Source organism: Helianthus annuus, chromosome 4 (genome assembly GCF_002127325.2).
Source record: "Helianthus annuus cultivar XRQ/B chromosome 4, HanXRQr2.0-SUNRISE, whole genome shotgun sequence".
Taxonomy (NCBI): Eukaryota; Viridiplantae; Streptophyta; class Magnoliopsida; order Asterales; family Asteraceae; genus Helianthus; species Helianthus annuus.
The window spans coordinates 2,390,270-2,404,357 of NC_035436.2; the positions used below are offsets into that span (position 1 = coordinate 2,390,270).

At 35.0% G+C, this 14,088-nt stretch overlaps 1 protein-coding gene across 1 annotated transcript; it reads left to right on the forward strand.

Moving 5' to 3' along the window:
- The first annotated feature begins 250 nt into the window (after positions 1-250).
- On the forward strand, positions 251-1,773 carry LOC110934279. Its single transcript, XM_022177446.2, has 3 exons — positions 251-784; positions 918-994; positions 1,484-1,773. Exons 1-3 carry the CDS (start codon positions 670-672, stop codon positions 1,682-1,684), a joined length of 393 nt encoding a protein of 130 aa, XP_022033138.1. The 5' UTR covers positions 251-669; the 3' UTR covers positions 1,685-1,773.
- Positions 1,774-14,088: the final 12,315 nt, after the last annotated feature.

The window sequence follows — 14,088 nt, forward strand, 5'->3', positions numbered from 1 at the left end:
ACCAGTACATCCACATACATGTGATCAAACTCTCATGAGAGTTGACTCTATTTAAGTAGTGCCCTCATTCATTACTTTTTAACCAACTCATTGATGATATGCCATCAAATAAAGGGTAAAAAAGTATGATGCTTTATCTTATCACTTGATTTATTTACTTCCATTTGTGGAATAAAAGTTTCTGATTCAAAAAATAGTTCTTTAGTCTATACACAAGTAGCTTAAAGATTGCTTCCATGCAGAACTATTTTTATATAACACACACTACAATACTCTCTCTCTCTCTCTCTCTCATTCAAGTGAGTTGTCAAAAGGTAAAAATATACAGTTATTGGGGATCTTTAGCAAGTAAATAGAATCACTTGTTTGTGAAGCAACATATTGTGTGAATCCCAATATTTTTTAGGGTTTTTTCTTGCTTCTGTTGCTTTGTAGGGACCCTTACATAAACACACACATACATAATATACATACACACACACGTATGCATATATATGTGTATATATAGATATATGCAATCATGTTGTATCATGCTTTCAAACTGTAAAACATCTCTCTCTCTCTCTCTCTCTCTCTCTCTCTCTCTCTCTCTCTCTCTCTCTCTCTCTCTCTCTCTCTCTTTGTCTTTGTGTCATTCAACAACAAACCATCATAATCATCATCATCATAATGAAGGGAAGATTGTGTAGGGTTGTTATGATAATGATGTGTATAATGAGAGGAATTAACAGCAGGCCTTTAGGACCAAATGATGGCCCTCCAACTTTGTCCCCTACAAAACAAGGTTAGTTTTTTTTTTTTTTTTTTTGTGTGTGTGTGTTTTATTGTTATTTATTATGATTCTTGAAGCTTTTTTCATAAAAAATGGACCAAAAATAAACAAATCCTCTTAAGCATTGCAATCTTTTGATCAACAGGCACTAAATCACAAGTTATTTCCTCTCAATTTAGCATGCCCTTCAAGTCAGTGTCAAATTCAAGATTTTTGACAAAGGTATATATGTGATGGAGTTTAGTTTTCAAATAGAGTTAATTACTGTTTTCGTCCCTGTGGTTTGTCAAAAATCACTATTTCAGTCCATTAGTTTAAAAAATGCGGTTTCAGTCCCTGTGGTTTCACTTTCGTAACCATTTCAGTCCTTGTGGTTTCACTTTCGTAACCAGTTCAATCCATTATTATGTTCAGTACAGGGACTGAAATGGTTACGAGGTGGACTGAAATGGTTATGAAAGTGAAACTACAGGGACTGAAATCGTAATTTTTAAACTAATGGACTAAAATAGTGATTTATGACAAACCACAAGGACGAAAACAGTAATTAACTCTTTCAAATATTAGAGTTTTTATGACTAAAATGTTAGTTTGAGGGAATTAGATAGTAATTGTGTATTCATTCATGTTGTACATGTACATCTCTCCTCTCTCTCTCTTCTTTCTTACTCCTTTGACCAATTGACTAATATTGAGTTTGAATTAATGTAGGATGAAGAAATGATAAAGAATGAAGGAGGGATTGAAAACAGGATTGGATCAAGACCACCAAGTTGTGAACACAAGTGCTATGGGTGTAGCCCATGTGAAGCCACCCAAGTGCCCACAACAAGCCATGTGGGAATCCAGTATACAAATTATGAGCCTGAGGGTTGGAAATGTAAATGTGGGCCCACTTTGTATAGCCCATGAGCAGATATTATGTTATTATGAATCAAACAAACCCTTGGGCCAAAATATGGTCTTGGCATTTCTTAGTTCTTATTGGTTTTCTTTTTTTATTTTCTGTTTCTTTCTATTGATCATTTAGCTACATAAGTAGATGTGTGATTTTGTAATGAAATGTGTACTTAGAATGAATATTATATGGTGTGATTAGGGTGTGATATGAAATTTAAAACAGGATATATTAATTTAAGGGTTTGTGTGTCTAAATAGGTTTGTACCACTTAATATTGGACATTTGAACCTTGTTAGCATACTTGGTTAAATGGGTCGGTCCTGAATCAACTTAACTCGTGTTAGTTAGCTTTTTTACATTTTAAAAATATTGCTTTAAGAGGTAGATGTATATCTTTAGAGTAATATGCGCTAAAAGTTAGTCGTGTTAAATTGTTGGTGTTCTATTATTCTACAATACACGAGTTGTGTCTTGGTTTGTATGGTCGACATGGCTAATTATTATGTTACGGTTCACGTTAGATTCTATTGTGACACCTCGTTTAACGCACCTAGGTGTGATAATAAAATATGTATTACTGTGATGAATGTATTGGATTTCTAGTGAGGATCTATAATGAAAGGATCTCACACTATATGGTCTTTTGCATTTTTTTGGGCCTGGTTGCATTACCTAAAAGAAAATGCTTGGTCTTTGCATCTGGGCAGGATAGAACGGAAATGGGCCAACACAAATGGGCTAAATTTGATGCTATTGGAGCCTTTAATACTACAATGCTGATGTGTAGAAATGCACATGATGGTTATGGGCCTATGGTCTTAAATGTTTTGGGAAACCTCTTGGTTTGCTTTGGGCTTTATGTTTGGGCCCAATGACATAGAGAATTTTTTTTGGTATTATGACATGGGCTTATGTTGGATCATTGGTTTAGATTATGGTGTACCGTTTAGGCTCAAGCTTTTGTACATCTATTCATTTGGATTTTTTTTTTTAACGGCAAAGAATCTTACGTGTAAAGCCACCTTGCTTGAGGCTATGTCCAAGATAGACTCCTCGACCGCTATGAGACCGTGCCCCCTGATGCGCTGAAACAGCTCCTAAGCCTCTTTTTTTTTTTTTTTTTTCTTGAACGGCATAAAGTTACAATAGCAAAACATATCATAAAATTACAACTCCTAAGGGGACTAGGGGTGGAATCACTAGTGATGGATTCCATCACTCCCACTATCCAATCAAGTAATGCCATGTCATCAATCCAATTTCCATCACTAGTGATAGAAATGTAGGAGGGGTGGAATCACTAGTGATGGAATTCTATCACTCCCTCCCAATTTTTTTAATTTTTATTTTTAAATTAGAAATTAACAATAAAACACTAAAATTAAAAATTTCATTAATTTTAAAACATACTACTTCAATTTCACATACTAGAAACATACAATTTGTAAAAAAAAAAAAAAAAAAAAAAAAAAAAACCTACTCCTCGAATTTAACATACTAGGAACATACAATTAAAAAAAAAAAAAAAAAAAAAAAAAAAAAAAACCTACTCCTCGAATTTAACATACTAGGAACATACAATTTAAAAAAAAAAAAACCTACTCCTCATCCGAATCCGGAAACTCCAAACCTAGAGAACCTACTAGTTCGATTAAATCGTATCTCAACCGAAAGTGAGTTTCTTCGTTACGCAATTGTAAATTGATATCTTGTGGAACTTGAACTTGTGTAGGAGGATCCGGTACCCAATCCGGGGATATTGCACGTCCGTCGTGTTTGATCAACATATTGTGCAATATGATACACGCATACACTATGCTATGTATTGCTTTCTTGGTCATCGAACGAACCGGTCGGTGTAGTATACCCCATCTACCCTTTAAAACACCAAACGCCCTCTCAACATCTTTTCTTGCCGATTCTTGCAATTTTTTGAACGCCTTTTCTTTAGCCTCGACGGGAAATGAGGGAGCTTTCACAAAAACAGACCAAGACGGGTAGATACCATCCACAAGATAAAAGCCTCGTCTGTAATGTCGACCGTTAACATAGAAAGGAGAGGAAGGTGCGGTACCATCCGTTACGCTTTGAAACAACGGCGACGTGTGCAACACATTGATGTCGTTGTTTGAACCTGGGACACCGAAATACGAATTCCAAATCCATAAATCATTCGACGCCACCGCTTCTAGTATGATGGTTGGTCTTTTGATGTCTCCCCTCACATACGCCCCTCGCAACTCTCTTGGACAATTTTTCCACTCGATATGTGTACAATCGATGCTACCGAGCATCCCGGGAAAATGCCATCTAGCCTCGTGTGCGGCATAAATACGTGAGATGTCGTGGCTCGTCGGTTTACGTAAAAACTCGTTAGAATACAACTTAATGACCGCATTGCAAAAAAATTGCAAACACTCACGTGAAGTTCTTTCAGACATAGCTAGGTATTCATCATATTGATCGGGTGGGTTACCTGTCGCTAGTTGGCGAATGGCGGACGTGCATTTTTGAATCGGCGTGAAACTTGGTTTGCCCCTCGCATCGTAACCTTCTTGAAACCATCCCTCGCTTGCCTCGATGTCTCCAACAATCTTTAAAAATAATTCTTTGGGTAAACGAAAACGATCTCTAAACGTTTCGGCATTGTATAGCGGGTTTTCACAAAATAATCGTTCATCAAAACTTCGTTGGCACGTATACGATCACGGCCGACCATCTTCTTCTTTGGGCGGGACGACTCGGCATCAAGCTCGTTATACACCGACACAAAATAGTTTAGCGTGTCGTTGTCGGAAGACGACTCGGTATCGGTATCGCTAGACATCGGAAACGTCGAATCGGTAGGGAATTCCATTTGAGAAAGATATAAAAAATTGTGTGAAATGGGTTTAAAAGATATAGTTTGGTGTGTGAAAAAATGGTTAAAATGTGGATATATTTATAGATAAAATGGATTATTATTTTTTTTTTATTAAAAGTTACCGTTTTAAACGGTCATGTGCGCCCAACGGTCGGATTTTTGAAAGTTTAACGCGTAATGGTGGTAACGCGTTTTCTTTATAACGCGTGGAAGATAGGGTGGCGGCGGTGTAGCGTTGAAGTTCAACGCGTGCTCAAGCCCCATCACGGGACCGCCCCGTCCCCTCTAAGCCTCTACAAAGGCTGAAACTACTCTAAGGCTCTACAACCATTTATTTAACACATGGCGCAAGCTGGTTGTTTCATTTTGAAAAGGCTTTTAAAGATGTTTCAGTCGCCATGATATTCCGTGAGGTAGCTTCAAGTCGCTATAGTGGCCAACTTCATTATTTCCCTTTCTTATAACTTCCGTAATCAATCAATAAAAAAGATAAAGCATTAGTAATATATTAATATTTAACTTTACATACTTACAGTAAATATTTTACCATCTATTACATTTATCGTACTATAAAGTTTGTATGTCTATTTGTCCAAAATATATATTGGCAATTATGATCATTATTATATAAAAAAAGGACTTAAAAAAGAAATATATATATATATATATATATATATATATATATATATATCAAAACAAGGTGTGTATACATACATAAAAGTTTATATAATATTATATACATTGTTCTCTAATAAACTGTTTCTCTACCTTTTATTTATAATAATTATTTTTTAACAATTACTAAGTGACGCTATTTAATTTTGGGCATCAACGCGTCTTCAATATTAAACAAAAACAAAATATACTATTAGCGTGACAAACGGCAGAACTTAGAAGTTGAATTGGAATAATGGCCTGCTGTATTGTCGTTTTCAAAAGGAATTTCAAATTATATGTAACGTTGAACTGATTATTACAAATGATTTGTTATTATTGAATATGTTAAAACCATCCATTTCAGCACAACAATGCATTCAAATATCTTTAAATCTTTAATTCGTCATCCACTTTACAAAAAGAAAAAGGAAAAAGGATCAAAAGTTTATTGTCATAACTTTAAAAATCTTTAACAACTTTTTTCAGGTTATTTTATAAGTTTATAACGGTTTAGTAATATAGAATAAGAACGTATAGCCTACTGGCATTTTTGTGATGAGATAAGATTTAAAGACCATTAGATCATGAGTTTGATTCTCACAAGGGGTTTTCACAGATTTATTTGGTTTTCTCCTGAATTAGTGTATAGGCATTATTGCTTAGTGGAGATGGATATGATCGGGTGGTTCCGCTGGTGACACGATGATACTCTAGTGGTCCGTCAGTGATCCAAATTTACCGTTCAAAAAAGAAAAAGAACGTATATAGAGGTTTTATGTTTTGATATACTTAATAATGCTCTAAACGTTTAATTACACGTTTTCAAAGCAGGCCGGTTCGAATTTCATAGTCAATTTTCCTAGTGACAAGTTATCGTAGTTTTAAAGATATATTATTAAAATAATGTATGGTTGAGAATAACTATGGATGATAATTTTGTTAGCTTGACAAGTTTGGGAAAAAATTGGTAGAAATTGATGAAGTCGAACACAACTACTTAGTCTTTTTTTTAGGGGTGACTTTCTATGTACAAGATCTATTGGTCACCGGGTTCATGTCGATGACAATCCCCCGTCAGCCCCGCTCTTCCGGACGCGATGTTCGATCGGGCCCCGGCCGTTGCGCAAGCTGACCTTCGCCCGGAAACCAAAACCGGGTTGCCCTCAAGACCGCATCATGCCTCGGTAGGTACGATCCATCATTGGGACGTCCTCCCCGAAATGCCGCAGCCGGGTTTCGCACCTGTGACCTCCCAAAAGAAGACACAAGCCCAACCACATGGGACCAACTAGGCTGGGGAGAGGATACAACTGCTTAGTCTTCATCATCATCTTCTTATTATTATTATTATTATTATTATTATTATTATTATTATTATTATTATTAAAGAAATAAATATGCTATTGTATAGGGGAAATTTGGTAGAAATTAATGAAGTCAAACACAACTTATTATTTTTATTCTTATTATTAGAGTAAATTAGGGCTAAAGGATATGACTTGCAAGCATTTGCAAATATGTTTTTTTATTTTATTTTTTTGTATTTTTTGAAAATAAATGATATAGTTTGCAATGTGGTGTCAATATAAAAGACGATTTTTGTAATTTACTCTTATTATTATTTTTATTATTATTAGTACTACTACTACCACCGTCACCGCCACCGCCACTACTACTACTATTGTTAAAGACATCAACTCTAACCATATAGCCAAACATTATGATATATAAAAAGTTAAATATGCTATTGGTAAGTAATGATAATTTCTACCTAGTTAACAAGTTAAATGTGTATGTTGTAATAAAATATGTAAAAAGATTAGATTATTACTCCTAGTTAACAAGTTAAATGTGTATGTTGTAATAAAATGTGTAAAAATATTATATTATTACGTTTGTTAAATGTGTGTTGTAATGAAATATGTAAAAAGATTACACTCTAAGATGTATCACTATTAAAACAACATGATGTATGTTTCGGACGTTAACTAGTCCATCTTACTCACTTATTCAATCGACGGATTTCTACATTATATTCTATCTAATTTCATAGAGATCGTCTTGTCGTGTACGATCTTTTTCTCTTGCATAGCTAGTAAAAGTTACCACCAACTTCTTCTCAAACTTAACAAAGATCATCAATGTTCATTCTAATCAACTAAGAGATAGCCTTTGTAAATTCTACCTAAAGTTGTTATGGACAATCAATCTTATCTCCAATTGATGCATATATCACTTCTATAACGTCTTCACAATGTTGGTAAGTTATCACTTATCATCTTTATCACTTTTCCATTATGTTGGTAAGAATCATAATATTATAGAATGTTCATTTAACACTTCTTTCCTTCTTAATCTATAACCGTACTTCCAATACAAAAGGTATTTAAATATCTAGCTAGAGAACCATTGTATAATCTTACTTCCAATACAAAACGTATTTAAATATCTAGCTAGAGAACCATTGTAAATGTATATGGCAATAAAAATGTCGAGCATGCAATAGGATGATATGCAAGAGGGTTGAGTGCTATCTCAACAAACGAAGTTTGAAAATTTGGCAATACGTGACACTCACACCATGGTCGTGTTGTGCCCCTTCTATACAAAAAAAAAAAAAAAAAAAAAAAAAAAAAAAAAAAAAAAAAAAACCTTTCATTGTTCTTTGATTAAATCCGTTCTCAAACTCTTTTTCAACTGCGATTTACTAATTTTAAAAAATCATAAACATTTCAAAATTTATCATTTTATCGAATTCGTGAAGATTTTAAACATTACATAAAGGTCGGTAAGTCTAAGAAGTAAATCAACGTAGATGTTTACCTAAAATATTAGAGTTGTATGGTGTACTCTTTTCGGCCAAGTTGTGTTACCAGGAGAGGTTCGTGTTTGTGTTTGTGTTTCACATAAAAATGGAAGTTTGTTTAAAGAAAAGAGTTATATTTATATATTATAGAGTTAATTACTGTTTTCGTCCCTATAGTTTGTCAAAAATTACTATTTCAGTCCATTAGTTTAAAAATTGCGATTTCAGTCCCCGTAATTTCACTTTCGTAACCATTTCAGTCCACATCGTAACCATTTCACTCCCTGTACTAACAGAATAAATGGATTGAAATAGTTGCGAAAGTGAAACCACATGGACTGAAATGGTTATGAAAGTAAACCATAGGGACTAAAATCGCAATTTTTAAACTAATGAACTGAATAGTGATTTTTGACAAACCACAGGAACAAAAATAGTAATTAACTCTATATTATACAATCCAAAAACATGTTAAACGTGTAGTGCCCAATAAAAGTATTGATATAAATTGCTATTAAATGGAATGCATCTTGGATGTGCAAGGATGTCCATAATTAATATATTGGCTTGAAAGTTGAAGTCTCAAATATTCATTTCGATCCACCAAAGCTCCTTACATGCAATAAAAGAATATGAAATTTGAATTCAATGATTGAAAATTTGAGGCACCGACAAGGGTGCGCCATGAATAGAGAATTTATTAGTTAGGTTACATCAAAATAAACAGGTGATCATGTTCCCTCCATCAAAATATAAAACACAGAGGGTTCAAATTATGTCGAATTTTAAGTTTTTTAAACAAAACCTTGGTAAGACTATAAGCTGAAACTAATAAGATTCATTTTCATTAACCTATTCTATTATTCACGGTAAGTCTTCGAACAACAACCATCTCAGTTATGACACGCGAATTAGGTAAAGAGCTTTGAAAAGCATTGAAATTCAAACATGAATTCATAAAAATAATTTGTGTCAAATTATATAAATCGAATTATGGGACTATTAAGAAAATCGTCATTAAAAAAAGCAAGTAATATAAAATATTTACCTTTTTCATAAATAAATAAAAAAAAATTATAATCCGAATGTGGGTATTCAGGTGGATTCAATTTGAAAAACATAAATTCAAAGTCCAGATTCAGAATTTGACACAAATGCTAATCCGATTTGTAATCACGTACAAGACTCAAACCCTAGCACTATCTCTCTCTCTCTCTAACCGTCGGCAGCATCATTCTGATCGAAGCTTCCTTCTTCGTCTGGGTATCATCTCTTTTGTCTAAGGTTAATGTGTTCATCTCTAAGATCATGCAGTTGTTGTCTTGATGGGTTATGTGTTCATGTTTTGTGTGATATGTGAACCTATGAGATATTGTATACGATAGATGGTTAAGGGATTGGTAGCATGAATGTTATAATATACTTGGTAATCAATCATGTTGAATTCGATGAATACAGGAAGAAAAGGAAGCAATTGTATGTGTTAGTGGTGGATAATTTAGGGTTTCCTGAAAGTTATTATTATGTTTAAGGCTATGTAAATCTAAAACCAATTACATAGAAACTGGATCCAATATGTTGCATGTTAGTGATTAGGAGAGGTGGTTGAGGAAACTGTTCAAAGTTAATTAAGGAGTTTGAGGAAATCATAGAATAGTGGTTGATCGTGATCATGGAATGGACGGCGAGAATTTAGGGTGTGGTTGTGGAGCCAGTCGCACAAGCCCGCCCTTAGTCGCACAAGTCCTAATGGACCCTACCTGGGCCACACACACACTACACATTTGGGCCGCACAAGCCGATGGGCCACTGGTGCACTTTGAGTCGCACAAGAGTGGTCACACAAGGCTGATCGCACAAGAGTATACGAATCGCACAATTCCACTCGATACACTACTTAAAAACATGGAATCTATCCAGTACTAACCTGATCGCACCTAGCCCAACATACACTATTGAACTTGAATGTATACTCTGGCCCGGGTGATAGTGGATTGGGCCGCGTAGAAGAGTTGAACTACACTGTTGGATTGGATTGCACAACCCAATCGGATCGCACAACTAGAATGATGATACACACTCCCAGTTGGGCCGGTGCTATTGGGCCTCACACACAACTTGCTGTACTTTAGAACTATGCTTTGAATTACTGTGAAAACATATTTGCATGATAAAGGTTAGGAACTTGTCAACCAGTACTTGGATAAATCGTGTAAACGTATAGTATGTGAACCAAACATCTATTTTATGGCTTTATGATGCGTGTTAAGGTGCTGGGTTGCATGAATGAATGTTACAATTTGCATGACAAAAGGTGGTATTATTTGCATAATATGTATAAATGATGTATGATTGAGAATTACAAAACTGATTGATTATGATAATCATACTAGGCTTTGAGTGATTAAGTGAGAACAAGTAATTGTCTTACCGAGCAAACCAAGGTGAGTTCACTTCTCTCAAAACAAACATGCGTCCAGTGGGGACAATCAAATAAACAAAACAGTTAAACGGGTTTTCATAAACCCACATCCTTGTAGGGGATGTCAGGCAGTTCTCTCAAACCCATATTCCTGTAAGGAATATGAGGCCATTTTCAGAAAGGGTTAACGTTGGATAATACACTCATTTTCTATCATTTAAGTCCCATCCTACCATTGATAAGTTGCTTGTAGGGCAACGGGTTATTAGTTGATAGCGCTATTAGGTTTGGCACCCTCACGACGTATCTGGATAGGAAGAGCGTGAACTAATAACTTAAAACTGACCAATGTTGATAGAGCATCGGAGAAGGGCAAAACAGGTCGTCCGTGGTATCGAGTTATTATCAGCATAACAGTTAAAACAGAACATAACACACTACTTGGTATAAATCGGTTAAAGCAAACTGTGAACTCACCAGCCTGTCTGATACACGTTTTCTGCATGCTTGCAGGTCCTTAGGTGCTTGGATTGGAACTTGCTATCTGGGAGTGCTGCAGTTGTCATGGGTCGTAGCTCTTGGATACAAGTTTTAAAGATTATCGTACTCTCGTTTTGAAACAATTGAAAACATTAATTACAATATGCTTCCACTGAACAAATTGGTTTTGATTGTGTTGGATTTACTTTATGAAATAAATAGAAACTTTTATTAAATTATAAGTTACGGTTCAATGTGATTGGTGGCTAGATCCTAGTACGTCACACGCCCCAGCGGTGTTCCCGCATGTGGTATTTTGGGGGTGTGACAGTTTGGTATCAGAGCCACTGGTTATAGTGAACTAGGTTTTAAAACATTTTGTAAAACCAGACTATAACCGAACAACATCGAAAATCGACCATGACACTCATCTCCAGATTGCAAGGTTCGTCCTCTGTTTACTTTATACAATATAGGTTTAGTAGAATCACACACTCACAACTTGCATAAAACGATATGTTGGATACTGTGGTGATTTGACAGCATGACACTACTCTTCTACTTTTATGATTCGTAACCCTGTGATTCCTTCGTTTGCTATTTGAATGCGGGAGAAACTTTGAGCACGAGTGAAGAGGCACTGAGATAAGCATGCAAATTGCCTTATTATTGTGGGTGCACACATAATAATAACGTGAGGTGCATGTGAGTCCTAGTGAGGCTTAACGAGTGTGAGAAGGGTTATGCCCTGTTATTTGGTGTAAACTTCGTAGTTTGTTGATGCTAACATGAGATTTGACTCCTACCTTATTTCGATTCTTAAATTGTTCCCTCCCCTTATATAGAATCATGAGTAGACGCAATGGTGGACGCAATGGTGGCCACAACGGTGGACGTGGCCACATCGCTATGACACAAGTTGAACTAACTGACCTGGTCAACACACGAGTGGCTGAAGCCCTATTTGACAACTGGCACAAAACCGGTTATTTCCGTACATTCTAATTATTATTTAATGACTGCAACTATGTGCTTAAATGTCAACATTATCTGATTACATACTATACAAGTGAATTCATGCATGTTTCATACTACAAGATATTGCTTTATGCATTGATGAACTGCGTTGCGTCAAAAAAATACTAGTAAACTCACCGGTAAGACACATTTTGTCAACAATTCTGCAAAAAAACAGTCAGACACTAGAATTGGGGCCTAAGTGTAGGTCCAACATCAAGAATACATTAAAACCCAAGAGTACATACAAGGGTTAACATATAGACATTCCGGAGCTAAAAAATGCACTAAAAAGCACCCGAAACGCACTTTAAGTGCAGAATTTTACAAAATTCAGCTATAATCAGCTTTTCAACACATAAATGTTGTGCAGAATTCATGTTTTATTATCCAGAATACCCTCCTAAGTGTTGGGAATTAAAAGGGTTACAAAAGGATACTTAAAGGACACTAAACGGTGCCATTTAGCACTTTAACGAACCAGTATTTAACCGAACAACCGGACATTACCCGGAACATTGAAATATTATTAGAAGCATTGTTTTAATGTTTCTGAGCTAGTTATGGTCCCCGAATACCAAAACACTCCTTATAACATAATAACACATCAAGTCCCTAGAATTTACACTTGAAACTAACTTATTATGTGCATAGGAATTAAAAGTTACACTTTGCCCCCCCCCCCAATTATTATTTACGGTCATGAACGGGTGGCCCCCACCAAATATTTGCCAATCTTGCCAAGATCCCTTAAAATCTTCCTAGATCTTTCATAGATTTCTTTTAGATTCACAAGATCTTTCCTTGATTTCTTTGAGATATGTAAATATTGCAAGTTACAATTAATCCCCCCCCCCCATATGAAACTTACGGCCCAAAGGGGAGGACCCCACCACCAAATCCCACTAGATATTATCTCATATTTTATTAGATTGTTGCTTGATTGTGTTGCCAAGATATTGAAGGAAATCTCTATAAGTATGGTTTACAAGATCACAAAATCATTCCATTCTCTCACTTCACAAGTTCACCCCACTCCCACATACTCTTTCTCTTCCTCTCAGCCAAATAGTGCCGCCACCACCACCACCATACAACCACCATCCATCCATTCCAAGCTAGTTACATGGTGCAAGAAGGTGATTAACTAAGTGTGGAGCTTGTGGATCTTGAAGAACCTTTTCCATTTGCTTTTATCCAACCATTTTGTCATCTTCAAGTCCTAGTATTCTTCCCTAGCCTTGTTGCTAGTGGTAAGCCCTCATGAGCTCTTATTTCTTCGTATTTTGATGATAAAAGATGATGAATATTTTTAAACACAAGAACACTAAAGAATATGAACATGAATCTTTAACATAAGCTTAAATACATAGGAATATATGTTGGTTGTGTTGAATTGCTTCTCGTTGATTGATTATTAGTGTTAGTGATGTTAGACATCATATGGAAAGCTACTAGATTGTGATTAAACACATGATCTAGTAAGTTAAAGAAAGTGATCTTGTGAAAGACCAAGATCATCATACTTTATGTCTTCATGAACTTGAATGAAGAAAGTGATTTTCATATGTAAAAATGATTTAAACCAAATACAAATCTTGTAAATAAATGATTTCCCCAATGATTTTCTCAAGCAACCAAGTTTATTTATGAGATCTACAAAGCCATGGTTTCTAAATAAACTAACTATATTTTTAGTGTTGAAACAAGACTAGAAACATGTGTGTAACAAGAAAAATACAAAAGAAACATTCTTAGAAAAATCATCCTACAAGTTGTAAAGAACCAAATCTTTTAATAAGGTTATGAACACTTCAAGTTCATGATATAGTGTGATTTACATGATTTTGGCACTGTTAAGTGTTGAATAAGTTGTTGATGTTTGATGATGATTTAAAAGAAAATAAACACATGTTTTGAAAACATGGGAAACCTCCATTTTTAGGGGAAACTATGTCAAAATTTTTATAAATTTTGACACTTAGAAAAATATAGGTTTTTGAGAAACTTATTCCCTAAAAATATTTCTAAAAAAAACAAACATTTACCAAGGTTTCCCAAATTTTCTGTGTTAAGAAATGATGATTTCTTCAAGATTAAAATTGATATTAAGTATGTATATTTTTGAGAAAAATATATATATTTATTGGTCACCAAATTTTGTGCTAAG